The 16,725-nt window shown below is 40.2% G+C and overlaps 1 protein-coding gene across 3 annotated transcripts in view; it reads left to right on the top strand.

The window, feature by feature from the left end:
- IGF2BP3 (insulin like growth factor 2 mRNA binding protein 3) overlaps positions 1 to 16,725 on the top strand; it is a 116,931-nt gene that overhangs the window by 63,221 nt on the left and 36,985 nt on the right. For all 3 annotated transcript variants that reach the window (XM_059818591.1, XM_059818590.1, XM_059818589.1), the window contains exons 4-5: positions 9,136 to 9,187; positions 9,280 to 9,343. In XM_059818591.1, coding sequence (XP_059674574.1) covers positions 9,136 to 9,187; positions 9,280 to 9,343 — 116 coding nt within the window. The remainder of the gene's footprint in view (positions 1 to 9,135; positions 9,188 to 9,279; positions 9,344 to 16,725) is intronic.

The raw sequence follows: 16,725 nt of genomic DNA, 5'->3' as shown, positions 1-16,725 counted from the left end.
TTAGCATTGTAGGGACCTTTACTGTAGACTTTATTTTAATCCGATTCTGCAGCTCCAAGTAATTAAAATACTGGAAGGTGGTGGTCTTGCTTTACCCAGATCTCTTCTCTCTTCAAAATGTATACAACTTGTATTTTTGTCTGACCCCAGGCTTGAATTTTTGAGCCCTGCTCCAAACTCCTCTACTTCTTTCAGTGCCCAGTCCCCACACCAGGGACTAGATAAGGTTGTCCCCTTTCCTCCCTTCTCCCTGAAAATAGCCGTACAAAACAGGAGAATTGCGTTAAGAAAAACTTGTCTTCTCCAGCTGTTGGGATGACTTTAGTGATTTCAGGTGTAGCTGTTACAACTACTCAAGAGACTGAGCTGCCCCATGTTTTATGAGATTGCTGCTGATGATCTGCATTCAGGTACAGGAGTTTTTTTCCATGCCAGCAAAATAACTGGGGAGGTGAGGTAGGTGACGGACACTGACAGCTCGAGGGAAAGTTTTGTATGAGAATATCCAGTGACCCAGCCCAGGGTCTGTAAGCCTTTGTACATGTAGGTAACAATTTCCTCCCTTCAGTAGTCTCTTGTATTTTAGAGACTTGTTTAACAGCTAAACCTTGTCTTAAATATCTGGTCCACAGCAGTGGTGTCCCTTAGTAGGGACAGCTGCTACTGGGAAGCCAAATGCATGGCATGCATCTTATGACCAATTTAAAAAGGGGGAAGGGGAATCCTGTAAATATAACTCAGGTGAAATGCTTCAATCTCTTTATAGTTTTTCCTGGTTATAAAGAGATCGAAGATATTAATGAAGTGGTTGTTAAGGACTTAACTTTTTCCTGAAAGCTTGTCATCTTGAGTCTTGTGCACAATAGAGGGAACATCTTGGATGTGATCTCCATCTGAGTTGTAATATACTTTATTTTTATCTGCATTAATCTGTGAACTAAATCCATTTTACAGGATTTTTCTTTATGATTCCCCCTATCATTTTTAGATAGTTATAAGCAGATCCTAGAGGAAATGCTTAATGTTAGAATATGGGACAATCTTCCCAGGAAAGATTTTTCCCTGGTATCAAGCACTGACTTGGCTCTGTTTTTTTCAATGCACCAGCACACCTGTACCAGAAGGAATATTTTTCATAGCTGTGGCCACTTCATGAAGTTATCCCTGTGCTCTTGTCGAGAGATTTCTTGGAACTTGTAATTGTTGATCGTTTCCAAAAGATTATTCAAAAACTGATTTTTAGTCTCACATTTCTGTTATAGTTGCAGGTTTCCAACTTTACAGAAGGCTTTTTTTAAAAATGAACTAACTATTGTTATGCTGAAACTAAAAAATATCAGACTAGTACCAGCCCTGTAGAGCAGTAATGAAGTGGCACCAAGGCTTTAATAGCTGCAGAAAATAGCTTTGAAAAGTGCCTTTCACACACACACACATGTGCACACACACAGAAAAAAGAGTAAAGTGTATAGGAAAATACAGTTCTCCCTGATAAATCTTCCAATTAAAAAGAACACATTTTCTGTAATGATATGGAGTTAATGAAATTTGGAGGACTGAAAGGTTGAGGGGGAATAGAAAAACGTAACTGTTTCCTCTCTGGGTTTCATGGCACTGAGCAGGACATTGCAAGTTGCACTGCGGGCTGAGCAGCAGTCTTCCTGACAAAGACCGCTGCTGGATGCCTCCGCAGGAAGGTGTCGAAACTGTCAATAAAGCACCAATTGTATTTCAATATAGTGCTGTGAGTAAAGCAGAAAATTCATCCTTTATCCTGGCATATTTCCCAAACATTCTTTTAAAATTTGCTGGCTCCCTTGCTTTTGCGTAGTCTATCATTTAGTCAAAGTTGGGTAATGGATGCTCACTGGATAGTAATGCTTTTATAGTTGGTTTTTTTTTTCCCCTCCCTTTGGCAAACTACAAATGAGATCGTAGGAGTAGTGGAGAGTGTTTCCACTTAAACTAGCCGCCTCAATGCGCGAGGAGGCAGATGAACACGAGCTAGTGTTGCTGCTGATTCCCACTACGTTTCACAACACCCATCTGCCAGCCCGGCATGTGATACTTCCCTCATGCCGAGCCGCAGAAATGTCCTGGTAGCACGTCTGCCTGGGGAGGAGGAGGGGGCCCGAGCAGTGCCCACGAAGAGATCCTGGGAACAGGGATTAGCTGTGTAGAACAGCAGTTGCTGCCTTTAAGGACCGATCTGCGTGATGGTGCTTTTTAATTTTCTGGAAATCAGGTTGGGTATTGAATCAGGGAGGTTTTGCATTAGTGCTAACCTGGTTCATAAACTCTAATGTTATCTGAAACTGCTCTTGAAGTTACACCTTTAGCGTGAGGAGAAGGGAGATTAATAAAGTATTGTAGCAGATATTGTGCGGTGCTTAACTGCATTTAGATAATGTTGCATAAATACTTATTTCTCTGTGTTTTCAAACTTGTTTTCATTTAATTTAGATGAAGGGTGAATAGAAGCTGCCAATTTGGCCATCTCTACATGATTCGTTATTTCATAATACCTGTATCATATTCCCTCTCACTCCTTTCCAAACTGAATTATCCTGCTCCCTTTAATCTCTTTGTGAAGGAGGCCACCCATGCACCTAATAAGTTTTTTTTTCCTTTCTCTAAACATTTCTCAAATACTTTTTTTTAACCTTGGAGACCATTTAATGCCATTTGTCAGACTTGATACTATGATTTTTTTTTTTTGCATCCTATACCTCTTTAGTGTAATGCACGGTAATCTTTACTCCTTATCACACATTGAAGAGACTATTTCCAGCTTAGGATATAATGTGGGAACGTAAAGCACACAGAACTTTCTGTCTGCTGCATTCAGTACCTGGGCTAACTTTGTAGCCCAAAAATTTCTTTTGCAATTTCTTCTATTTTCAGAGCTTCATTAGAATACTTTCTCAGTGACTTTTTCCATTGTATGAATTTTTATTTAAGCAAAGGAGGGAGAGGGAGTTCTGATGTTGATCTTTACCTGTAGCAGTTTACCATGTTGCTTACACTTGTTGGATTCCTCTTATTTTGTTTTTTAGAACCGAACCTTCTTCCATATGTAAATTATGCTAATTATACTTTATGTGATTTTTGACTTAGAAGATTTAAGGCAGGTCCTTTTAAATGTTGTTCTTGAATACTCTTACCTCCTTATTTTTCAATTGAGCATTTCAGATGTTCCATAATTAGAGCAAGGTAAATAGGGACCTAGCATTTGCTCTTAGCACTGTAGGGAGAGACATTGGCTCAGGCCTGAGGATGGCTCTGCTGTCAACTAACAAGTCCAGCGTGTGCAGTGAAGATGACTTGTCTGTAAGAGTTGTGCCCCAGTTACAACACACTTTCTTAATTTTGCAGCAAGTTGAGGACTTTCAGGAAGAAAAATCCCTTTTGGTTAGGGGAGTCAAGTGCTGCCATGGCAAATTGTATTCTGCAGGTTCTGGTCTCTGGTGCTGCGCAAACTATTTAAGCAGAAGTTGCTGTTAGTTGCTAACAGCGTGCCTTGCCTTCAGTTTGTCTTGTAGACGAGCCTCAGGTCTCTATTGCAGAAGTGCTATGTTCTTGCTACCGAAAGTGGCTTTGAAGCTGCACTTTGAACATGCAGACGTGCTGAGCGCTGTGGAAAATCAAGCCCTCAATGTCCAAATTGGTCACTCAATTAGTAGTTCCTTTGACAATTTTGGCTTTATTCTCTGTGGTTCAGCTTTACATTCTTAAAAGCCTGGTAATGCCACCTAAACAGAATCGTATTATAGGGTAAACTTATTAATAGTTTTGAACATTTGGATATAACTGTAAGTTCCCAGGAGAAGAATTCACTCCAGGGTTTGTATGGGATGTGGTAAATAAGCCAGAGTTATTGTTTTCAGGCGCTGCCTTTCTGGTGTGTGCAAACAATGACTTCAGCAGCTTCCAGACTTATTTTTCTGATTCTTCCAGATTATGGTCATGGTTTCATGAGACAGTAAACTGGGTATTGGAGGGCCTACAAGATGAAAAACACCATCACCACATGCTGCAATGCGTTGAGCCATTGCAAACTGTCTTTGCCTATTCAAATGCCTTCACAAGTTTTTGGAGGAATAACTTTGTCCCTGCAGACCACATGCTGGTTTGGGTAGTCCATGTCCATGCTGCTCTGCCTTTACAAGGGACCAACAGGCTCTGACCTTCTTTTTGGTGCAAATGGGTGAAGTTGCCATGTTTGGGCTCTGGCTGGCGGCCGTGGTCCAGACAGGCTGCCCAGGCTGGGAGGTATGCTGGGTGACCTCAAGCAAAGCTCATCCATCCACCATGGCCTCCACACAGGTGATGCAGTGTTATCGAATTACACCTTCCAAAAATGACTGCTTCCTCAGGCATTTATTAGGGGTTTATTCATATTTAATTTTCCTTGTAAAGCCATGCTAGCTGGGCCCCTTGTTGGGGCTGAGTTTTTTTACCAACGAAGAGTTTAAGCCAAATAGAAGGTACTTTGAAGACCCTTTTTGCAGTCGTTAGTTGTTGGCAGCTGGTGGGGCTGTGAGAGCAATGGCGGCTCTGCCAAGGTCCTGTTTCACACATCAAAGTCACAAAATGCCAGCTCTGCTTGCGCTGCATTGCAAATTTTAGCACACCAGGGCCTGGTGGGGGTCACGTCAGGCTAGTTGTGCTGCATTAGTATAATTATTTAAAAATTGCATTTTTTTTTGTGGACATAAATATACCTACAGAGTACTTGAAGTGTGCAGATGGCATTAGTGGTTCAGCCAGGCTTGCTATCTGGAGTGATATCAGCATTGCTCTGCACGCCCACCCTCTCCTTTCCTTACCTGGTTCTTTTATTTTCTTTCACCCCACCTCTCTTCTCTTAAATCAAAAGCCACTTGCACTAACAACTTCTTCTCTTTCCTCATATTGTTGCCTGACTCTTCCCCCACCCCCCTTTTTTTGTTAAATCACCTGGAACACTCAAAGTCTCTGCAGCCAAAAATTTCCACGTGGTCTTTTACTGAATGACCCTAATCCTTCTGTCTCTTTTTTGCCTCTGCTATTTGTGATTTCAGTTGTGTTGTCTAATTTTAACTCCCAAACAACATGACAGGAGTCACGGAAGCAAGGGTGGTGGTCTAATGGTTTTGCTCTACACAAGTGGAGAAAATAACGTCAGGTTCCACAGTACCACTGTGAAGTTTCGATCGCTAAGTACATGTGTGAGAGAGAAAAAATATGGACAACTGTGCTTATGGATCAGGTGTCTCGAGACCGAGTTGCTTACAGTCTAGGATAGAAATCCTACAGCACCATAAGATTAAGTGTATAAAATAGTCTGTTCTGGAAGTGCAGAAAACAACTGCTCAGATTTGTTCAAAGGTGCTACAACTAAAACCGTGAAATCTCCATGAGAACGGGGATATTTTAATGTGTGCTTCGAGCTCTTGGCTCTACTGAAGAATAACGTTTAGTTTTTTCTTTTTTCCTTGTAAAGCAGCCTCGATTTGTGGGGCTTGGTGTAGGGTAATGCCGTTTATAATGAAGTCAGAACTGGCTTTTAGAGCCTGATGAATGAAAGTCCACAGTATAAGACTGCAGCTTTTTGTGAGAGAGACATCTGTGCTATAACAGGAGCAGGAGACCCAATTTAGACAACTGCTAGAAGGAGAGCTCAAGAAAAGGAAAGACTTTTTTTTTTTCTAGCTTAGATTAAATATTTGTACAAATAAACTTTTCTTTTCAGCTGCTCATCGGAATTGCTGCTGCACCACCAACTTGGCTTTGAATTTTGTTCTGATTGCCCAACAAGGCTGTACACGAAGAGTGTTACGGAAGAGCAGCTTAAACAAAACATGTTTGTTTTGCAGCAGAACTAGAGGCTTTGGGCTAGAGAAAAAATTTGGGGAGAAAAGGCAGTGCAGAGAGAAATATGAAAAAATGAAGGATGTGAATAGAAACTGGCTCTTGCAGTAAATACATGTGAAGCAAGAAACACATGCAGGAGTTGAGTTCTGTGTTTTGAAAGTGAGTTACGATAGAGGATCTGGCATTGAATACAGTCGCAATGACTTCTCCCAACTGGATCGTCTGGTTCAGTTAAGTGTTCTCACCCATGAAGCTTGCTCCTCACACACACGTATACCCCAACTGCTGCTGAAACTTTTTTACTAGTGCATTTTAAATATAACCTAGTTAAAAGGCTACCACTGTGGTGTTGATAGCAGTTAAAACCTTGCTGCATAAGACTGATGGTGATGAAAATACAAGTGTCTACTGAGGACAGTGCTGCAGAGAGCAAGTGTTTTTGACCCAAGAGGATAGGATTGTTTCTTGTTTTGGTTAAAGAAAGCTCCAATCCTTTGAGGAAACTTCTCATAAATCTGTTTGGTAAAGCAACTCTTTTAAGAACACGGGAACTCAAATCACTTGGATTAAAGCCCAGACGGACACAGTCTCTGACAGAACGGCTCAGAAGAGGATTAAGGAGCAGCATAAGCGGAGAACTCCTGGTGAAGAGGAGTGGGATGTTGAATGTGCCATCCTGGGCTATTCCTCAGCATTAACAGCAAAGGAGCCTTTTGGTTCTTAGGCTTCTTGAAGCAGTTGCAAGGCTAGTGTGTTGAGAGGTTTTTGATGGCTGATCAGAAACATGCTGAAAGTAGTAGTTTTTAGACACAATGTAGTATCTTTAAAAAGTTGTGTGGATGCAGCTTTAAAGCATTTATTTTCTTGGTGAAGCTGGTGACTTTAATACGTGGGTCTTAACGTAAAGGTATGCTTAGCCCAGAATATAAATTTAGTATGGAAATAGCTTATAAAATATCAATTAATTATTATCCAGCAAAGTCTTGTGGTACCTCTGGCATTGCAGCTTTGCTCTTTTCCTGTATGATTAAGGACAAAAATGAAATTCTGTGATTTTGAAGTGATGCAGCTTTGGGGCAGAGTGAGCATGAGCTGGTGGTCTGCATGGTTCAAATGTAATAAAAATTTGTCTTAACTAACTAAAGACACTGGCTCACATCATAGTACGGTCTGCCGTGTAATATGGCATGGGTGTTGACACACTTTAGGGACAAAGAAATTACTTTATCAGCCTAATGAACTCTTTGGTATCGTCTTTCAAGTAAACATCTCGGAATGGATCTCTAAGCCAGAGACTTGCTTTGCTTTTCTTGTTCTAAAACCCTGACCCTACCTGAGATTCTGTTCACCCGCTGATTTCAGCGGAGGCACAATTACCACTTAAGCCATCTATGGAAGAAGGCTTTCCTCTAATGGCACGTGGTGACTCTCCTGGCTTGTGTAGAAGTATGGCTGCAGACCTGCAAGACCTCACAACTCTCCCACTTGTCTGTGACAAGGTTTCAATTGTCTTAAAAGGATCTTCCACAGACTTGTGTTTTAATCCCCTGCAGCATCTCTGCTTCAGTAATATTTAGCGAATTTCAAAGCAAGCTTTTTCCTTACATAGTTTCAAATTGTCAGATCTGAGGAGTAGCAGAAAAGTTATTTTTTAGGGGATTGAAAAGGCAAACTCCCAGACTAGACTAACCTCTACTTATAGGAGGAGAGGACAATTAACAACTTGTCTATGAAAACACAGTTGCCAGGAAAACTTACTAGACCCTGTACAAGAAGGACGGGGAAATTCTGCAGTTAGAAGTAGTAATGCATTGCTCAAACTTGGTGAGCAGTGCATTGCCTTTTAAATACCTGGTTTGAAAGCTTACCTTTGAAATGTCTGTGTGCAATTTCAATTTTAGTAGGTGGTAAATATTGGAAATTATACTGATGTAAGTTGTCATTAAGTTTGGGCGTATAAACTGCAATTTATCTTAAAAATGTCTTTTATATTGTAGTAAAAGTATACGGTAGATTAATAAATTGTAATTTTGAATTCTTAATCTCATAAGGATGTAGACTCCAAATTTTAAATTTTTAGGGACTAGGGTTTTGTGCACAGATGTGTTTCTATATCTACTGCTTTCCTTCTGCCCTTGCTTCCTTGTTTCCTTGCTTTCCCAAAAGGGTTTTCATACTGACATTTCACCTTAAGAGACTAACTGAAGTGAGGAATGGCACTTCAGTAACAGAAGAGACTGCAAGTTTACTTTTTCACTTCTTGGTGTAAATTGTGAACTTTTCCAGCATCATTTTAATTCTTGAGACAAAACTTTAGGATGCAGTAAACCACAATGATGTACTTGTGTTCTGTGCTAGTTACTGCTGCAGTCACTGTTCTCTGGAACCTTATTTCTCACCAGGAAGAAAATAAGATAAATACCATGTGAAATTTAGAAGCAATACAGCTGTGGGTATTTTAATGTTCTTACTGGAATATTCTGACACCTTGTTTTTCCTAAGTCTCATTTGTTTCTTGCCCCTTCTTCATCCTCCATTTGACAAGAATAAAACAAATCATGCCAAATAAAACTACTTTATTGGGACTTCTTTTGCCCCTTGTCATATGTTTTTACTCGTTCCTCCCTAGTTTTCTACCAAAGGACAAATTAACTGCGACTTTCAAATAATTGTGAAGATACTGTTGTGAGTGGTTCCTCTGGAATGGGTCTTGGGAAAACTGTCAAAATAATTGTGGAACAGCTCTTGATGTGCTAGTTATGCTGGTTAACTTCTCTACGTAGACAAGCCCCCACTAAATCAGAGGATAATATTTTTATGTATGACCTAAGTGTATTAGGAGCTAAAAAACCCAAACCCCAAACAGTGGCTGTTACATATATGTGCTTGGGATACATGGAAAGATTTTATTCCAGATTTGCTCTTCTCTAATTCTTCCTGCCTCTGCTTTAGCCCACTCTGAGAACAGGTGGCTTGGAGGTTTATTTTCAAAGTTTGGGACTTATAGTGCACTTGGGGACTTATAGTGACTTCTTGGAATTATGTTCTGTATTTTCACATTCATGAGGTTTTAAATGCAGATTTTCTGATGTGAGAAAGAAAACAAGCAATGTGTGTTTGTTCTTCCCAAAATACATAACATTTCTTCCTCATTGGAGCAGATGTCTTGAATGCTGTATGTTCTGATAAAATTATTACAGATTTCAGTGTTTTTACAGGCTTTGTTTTTGTTAATCTGTTTTGAAATTGAAATCTGTCATTTCTTTTACTTCTTGATAGGTGCTGGATAGTTTGTTAGCTCAGTATGGAACAGTGGAGAACTGTGAGCAAGGTACGGCTCTGCTCTCAAATTGCTCTTAAATTTGTAGTGGGAAGTGAGTGCACACTGAACCTAACCTCTTTTCATTGTGTTTTCCTCTCTAGTGAACACTGACACGGAGACTGCAGTTGTAAATGTAACATATGGCAATAAGGACCAGGCTAGACAGTAAGTATCTTATTTACTTGTTACTATCATCTAACTTGCATTTTGGAATTCATGTCGTTGCTATTTTATATGCAACTTTGCTTCTGATTAATTTATCGATAAAATGATCATGTAAGCATTAACTTTTAAGAAAGTCTCTTGGTCTTCCCCTTGCTGAGCCTTGTGTGCTTTACCTTAGTTTGTTACTTTTTTGTCATCAACTTTTCCTGCACTTTGATTAAAAATAAGTTAATAATTTCAAAAATGGAAAATTTGGGTAAAATTATTTGCCTGGGGAGGGCAGAAAGTTAGTGATTTTCCAATTACAGAGGATGGGAGTTATTGCTTAATGATTTTGAGCCATGTTTTAGAAAAGCTTTGTGATGCCCTTCTACAGTGTTGGTTGTTCTGTGTCTGTCTTCTGGTTAGCAGCTGCATTCTTCTCCTATTTGTTTGTTATTTTGCTATGATTTTTCCCTTTAGAAATTATTTTTTTATTAGAGAACTTAATGTTGGTTCCAAACACACAAAAGGTCGTAATCCAAATATCTAAAATAATTTATTCGGGCTTTTTGAACTTTAGGCCATGTATTTTATGCTTGCTTATATCTTCAGTAATTGATAAATATTAATCTAGATATTAACATTTTAAAATGTAATGCTTTACTTTCTTAACCAATGGTTGTATACCCTTTTCCTTTAAACATCCATATTATATATTATGCTATAGTTTTAATTTTGCTTTTCCACCACAGGTAGAAAAAGGACTTGTGTGTTCCTTAATTTTTAATCTGGTGACATAAATGTATTGTTACCCGCTTTCTACCCATAGCAGGTTAGACAAAACCAAACCCTGGGAAGAGCCTACAATGATCTTTTTATTTTAACTTTGAAATTTCTGCCACCTTGTGGCTAACTAAAATCAGCAGTTAAGATGCAGAGTATGCTTATGGTATGCATTAATTCAAAATTACAAATGAAATAATATTTGTACATATAATTAAGTAATTATGACTTCTGTGTAACTTGAATGCAACACATGTATTTAATCTTTCAAAGTGTTAGGTTACTTGTTAGTGTATTCTAAACAAATGTGATGGGAAACTTGTGTCAGTGGTGTCTCCTTTGTACACTGGAGCTGAAGGAAACAATGTTTTTCTTGAATTCGCTATTTAACTTTTCTCAAAACCTGAATTGTTCAACAAGTTCTTCTTCAGGTTCTTCTGTTGTTTTGAATTCTGTTGAGCAGTAATTAAGAAAAATGTTGACTTTCTAGTTCTGAAGAAACCTATGGTGCAATGTTAAAAATTAATGCTACATGTGCCAGTTCCTTCTTTGAAAATGTAAGAAGGAAGTACCTAAAATACCATGGAAAGAAGCCCAATGCATATTTTTCAGCTGTCTGTCATCTGTGATGCAGGTTCCTGGACTTGTGCACTCCCTTCTGAAGTTGAAAACAGCAATGTACAGTTTCTCCTCCCTCAAACTGTACTTCTTAAATTTTAAGGTCAATTCTGAGGAAATACCGAGATAAGCCACGACTGTGAAGAAGCATGTGAGATAAAATTTTGTTTTGCATGAGAAATCACCTGGCAATAACTGAAAACATCTTGAGTTTGAAACAGGTGAATTAGTGTCCAGCATGAATGTTGGAGGAGGACCTGAAGCAATACAGGTTGACTGATGATACAGAGTTTGGTTGCCTTCAAGAGGTAGGGCAAGTGGATGAGCCTTGATTTGCTTTTGTGAATAGTTTGATACAGACACTGGGTTTTCTAAGGGGGTGAGTCCATTTTCTGTACAGAACATGTTAGTTCATATTGGCTGGGTCCAGGATGCAACCCTGCAACCATTTAGAACCCCCTAAGAGAAGAAGTGGCCGGGTAGAGGTTTTTGTAGGAAAAAACTGTGAGAAATTGCAATGAAGAATCACCACAGGATCTGCTCGTGTGTGCTTTTCTGTAGTGACTACGGTGGTGTTCCAGCTGAATGGTTTTCCCAGACATGACCTAGCTTTGCTTCTTGGAACTGGCTGTGGTGGACAGCAATGGCTGTGGAGGCAGAGTGGTATGCAAGTGCTGATAGCCGATAAAAGGCAGTGTTGGTCAGCCTGTGCAGTACAAGGAGTAACAAGAACTGATGTTATCGAAAGCTGTTTGGAGTCATTGAGAAACAATAGCTGATAACAAGCTTTGTATTTTGGAGTTTTAGCTGTTTAGGGTAAATGATGCTCTTAGCTATGACTTGTGGAGCAAACACTGTGACATTAAGTTTTCAATGCTGCCGCATACGGTGGGTCCCCAGTTCCAATTGCATCTTTTCTGCACTTTTTGCAACACACATACTAACCTCACGGTTAGAAGTGCTGGCTGAGAAAACATGCAAAGTTGGCTACTTCCCCGCTGGATAGGCTGTATGGCATTGCTGTGCCTGTTGGAGTGTGTATCGGCAATGCTGCGTGGTGTAGGTGCTGTAACACAATCTGGAGATATTTTTGATAAGCAGTTCTAAACAAGTGTGGTATGCATTGCTTGGAGGACGTTGCTTTTGTTCAAAACTTTTGGTTCCACCCAGTTGGGAAACTGAGCCGCCTTCTGTCTTCCAAGTCTGATTGTTGTGGCAGGGGGTTTTTCTCTAGGCTGGTACTGCAGTTGCGGCATATTCAATACAGAGCTGCATCCAAAATTAACTTGGTAACTGAAATCGGGGAGGAATGCTGCAGTCCTTTTGAGAAACAAGTCTTGGACAGAGCACACAGCACCCAAAATCTGAGACGTACACAGTTATTGACTTCTAGTTGGAATGGAGGTCTGTAGATCTGACCTGTCATAGTGATGCCTCTCTTTCCTAGCTGGACAAGCATGAGGCTGTCTTGGCAGAAAAAGTAGGATGCTGCTCCTCAACTTTAGGTGGCCAGAGCAGGGGAGCCAGTGTGGCAGATCAGGTACTTGCGGGAAACCCGGTAGGTTTGTGGAGAGGTGTACAGTAAGCACAGAGCCATGCACGGGCCTGGGGAAACTACCCTTCGCTCTCTAGGACTGTGGGTAGTGAGGAGAAGGCTGGGACTGCCAGGGCATCCCTGTGACCCCATCCATCTCCTACTCTCCTGCAAGTGCTTGGGAGAAGGGAGTTGTTCCAACCCGAAAACTGTGCCCCTGCCACCATTCTTCCCAGAAATTGGAGAGGGCTTTACAAAGCATGTGCATGCTTGCTGAGACACACACAATTACTGAACGTTGTGGTGGGTTATGGAATATTTGGAAGGGAGGAGTTCAGAGGGCAAGCGACAGAACCTGGAGCCCGTGGTTCAGTTCGGACAACCCAATCAACTGCACACAGGTACTGAGGCAGCTTGGGACCTGCTTGCCAAAGGGCACACCCTCTTCTGCCAGCATCGATCCCTGACTGCAACCAGCAGGACGTGCTGACCATGTCCTTGTGACATGCTGCCACCTAAATTATGGCTGTTTTCTTCAAAAGTTACACCACCTCCTCTTTCCCTCCCCAAAATGTTCCCATGTATAGACATCTAGTGCATGCTACAGGATTTTGGAAGGGAAATTTTGTGCAAAGCTGGCCTCACATCTATGGAGTGGCTGTATATTGTTTTAGAATGGGGCTAGCTGTTAATTTTTATCTTATTTTTTAGCTCAGGAATGAGGTCTGTGTGTTTGGTTCTGTCTCGTAACTGATGTTGTATTTCAAACGCAGGCTGCAATATGAGGAGGTCAGGATCTGCGTCTTTGCAGATATAAGTAGGTATATTACTTTGAGTGTTAAGACACTAGTGGTCAACTTTTAATTAGAATACTTGCAAAAAGAAACAATTTTTTTCTACCCTTTCAATGAAGCACAAAGCTCTGTGTGTGTGTGCATGCGTGTATCCTTGATGAATGAATAAGGGTTCACATAACTAATACTTTTACGTGCCATCGTGGGTCAGGACTAATGTTGCCATAGGAGCGATAGTACTGAAAATTCAGTGGTGTATGATTATAAGCTTATATTTATTTTTTGCTTTGTTTTTGTTTTCAGAAATACTAATGAAAACTATATTTTTAAATTTAATTTTAAAAAAATCATTATGCTGAAGAAAAAAATACCATTTATATCTGTCTTCTCAGTATGCAAATGTATCTGTTCAGGGAGGAAAAAAGAAAGGTGGTATATGTACAAGCTGCATGCAGTAGTGAAATATGTTCCTCCATCTAGTGCTTAGTGTCATCACTCTATCAATGGATGAATGATTTCCAGCACAAGACTCGGTGCTTTTACTGTATTCATTTATTAAGGTTGTTTAATCTCCAGTAGCATCAGAAGGGAAAAGGCTGAGCAAACATCCTCTCATAGGGACCTCAAGAGAGGACAGCGGTGAGTTGTCATTTTGACGGGAAAAACTCAGGTGACTTATTTAAAAAATATTTGTTGTAAAGGTTTCATTTTTATATAGGGATGCTCTTACTTCTGAGCAGGTGTCACGTGAACATAAGCCAGGCTGCTATACATCTTAGCAGAGAATAGGCAGTAGTTGCTGCAGTTTCTTAATGAATTTGTTTTATAAAAAAGTTCTGAACTACACTGTGAGATTCCTGTGTACCAGCTCTTGCCAGTATATGAATAGGAAACATTTTCCATTTCCACTAAATATTAATCCTTAAAGAAGATTTGGGGGAGGAGGGCACCTTTTAATGAGGAATTTCACTGGATTTTTCTCAATCTTTGTCCTCATTAAGTGACTAAGGCTTTTAGCTCTTGCATAAAAGATGGTTTGTGGGTTGTTTTAGTAGGTGCCAGTAGTACCCTTTGACAAAGGTAACCTGCACAGCCGTTATTAACTTGTGGTCATGGAAGGAGATCCCCAGCCATATGGGAAGGCAGAGGTCTTTGCGGAAAGGCAGAGGTGGTGTTGCTGTGGTTTCGACTTCAGTTTCTGAGGTGGTCAGTCAATGTGAGTATCTGCTTTACAAAAGGAGCTGGATTTAATGTGTGTTTGGTGGACTGCAACAATGATGATAGCCTTGACTGAAACAAATGCCACTAGTGTTGTGAAGAACCAGTCACTTGCTCTCCTCTGAGGCTCAGGTTTTCCCAGGGAGCGGGGATGACTCTCCTGATAGCAAGTGCTGTCCTAGATGCTGTTTTACAGGAATTTTGCATCCATCGAGAAGACAGTTCTTAATCACTTATCTCTTGGTTTCTTTTTCCTTTTTTTTTTCTTTACCACCCCACCTCCCCCAACCAGTGCCTAGATGCCTTTAAAATTTTGGGCTTGTTATGGTGCTGAATGACTGCTGAGCCATCACCTTGCCTGATTACAACCCTATGTTTTGTGCCACAAAATCGATAAAAATGAGTTCAGAACAGTTAAATAAAGGTGTATGACAATACTTTAAAAAAACTAGTGAAAACTGTCAAACGTTGGAATGTGAAGGCCAGGCTCAACAGCCAAAGAGACCTTTCAAAAGCTGTGGGCTTGTGTCTTCTGTAAGAAATGCACCAGAACTGTATTTGCTGCATCACTGAAAATTCATTAACTTGGCATTCACCTGTGTGTGCCCAAATCAGTGCAGAACGTGGGACCACCTACCCAGGAAACATCAGTTCCACAAAAGGCTTGGGAGAGCAGTGTTTAATTACCAACTCTTCTTCTCACTTCTCATCACTTGAACAAAACAAATTATAAAACAAGTCAGCCTATAAAATGGGGAGAACTATCTTAATCAGAGGGTGAATTAGTTATTTTAAAGTTTTCTCTATAAATATCTAGGCTAATTTAAACAAGTGATACTACTGTAGTATCTCTAGTATACTAGAGAATCTAGTATACAGTACTACAGATACTGTAGTATCTCTAGTCTATAACTAGAGATGTGAACTTTAAAGCAGGTTTGCCTTCAAATACTTCTTCAAAAACAACCCATCCAATACTTCAGTGTGTTATTTTTCCATGTCATCATATGGCTTTGGTGGCCAGGGATTGTTCGTTGCTGACATGATTGGTTTTCCAGAATGGCAAATGAACTTTTCTGTTTGGTTTGAATTTAATGTGCTTATAGTCATATAGAACCATTTAGCAATTTATAAATTGTTCTTAAGTAGAAAAATTCCAACGTTCTTTCCAGGAGAAGTATACATATATGTATGCCATTTGTTGCTGTATAACGTTTGTTGTGAAAACATGGTAGGTACATAGCTTGGTTGCAAACAAAAAGCCTAGTCTTTTCCTCCCCTACCACTCCTAAGGAAGAGTGAGAAGTCACGTGCACTGATTTAATGTAAGGCTTTGTATTAGTGCTGGGATTCTGGTCTAAGATATTTTAAAGCCAGAGGAGATTGAAGCATTTTGGGAAAGAAGCAATGTCTGAACTCGTCAAATGAATGTGTGGAAGGGAATGAGTTGGGATGGATGTCAATCCGGAGCCTACCAGCACATTCGCAAAATTGTTGGTGCTCATCTCTCCAACATCTTGAGGTTTGATTCCAGAAGAAACAGGGCTTGTGCAACTGCACTGTCTGGTGGTGCCATTTCCCTCCCTGGTAGCAATTCAGCTTTTTGGCTGATTTCAGTAAAACTCATCCCAGAAATAGAGGTCTCGATATTTGCAACCAACAAGAACTTAGTATGTTCAGGTTGCATAAAAATGAAAGGCTCCAGACCCCTTTCCTGGATAGGATCTCCATGGAGAGGGACTTCAGCGAAATGCCTTTCAGGCATTGGAAATCTATGCAGAAAGTAAAAGTTGAGAGACAAATCCATAGGAACATAAGTTTCACTAGTCTGGCTGCTCACTGTCCTTACTGTTTTGTAAATATGGCTTTCTGTGTAATAAAATGCTCTTTAAGTCCACGGAGTAAAAGTTAAGAAATGTCAGCTTTGAAATAGCCTCAGCAAAATGTAATCCAGCTCTTTTGCCATATGCTGTAAGAGATTCTTCTGTTATGGGAGCAATTATATTCCCGCCCTGTTCCCAAAGGATCTGTGTCTCATTTGGTGAACAGAATTATTTAATGAGCAGTGATCAGTTATTCAATATTTTGCTTTCCTTGTTGTTCATTGGCATTGCCTTGGGCCTTATTTATTACCAGCCCTTATTAAACACTGCTCCAAAGACACAAATTACTTGTTTTCTCACAAGGTCTTTACTGTCCAACTGGAGTATTTCGAGGACACTGGTTCAACCCCTGGGAGATGAGGGGTGTGTTATCCTCAGTACCCATGTACCACTTCTTACCTGCAAAGCTGCTGCTCAGCTTCAACAGCTGCTTGAGACCCAGACTGTCAAATGGAACACCTGGGAGATGAGTAGTACTTTTCACTGATTACCCTTGAAAATGTAGGTGATTGGCTAGTGTTGTGCTTTATCTCTGCAGTAGATGCAGGAGTAAAAGTGTTGCTGAGGTAA

The sequence above is a fragment of the Gavia stellata genome, chromosome 6 (genome assembly GCF_030936135.1).
Source record: "Gavia stellata isolate bGavSte3 chromosome 6, bGavSte3.hap2, whole genome shotgun sequence".
NCBI lineage: Eukaryota > Metazoa > Chordata > Aves > Gaviiformes > Gaviidae > Gavia > Gavia stellata.
The sequence above is the reverse complement of the archived record's forward strand: the minus strand, read 5'-3'. Positions and strand labels throughout refer to the sequence as shown.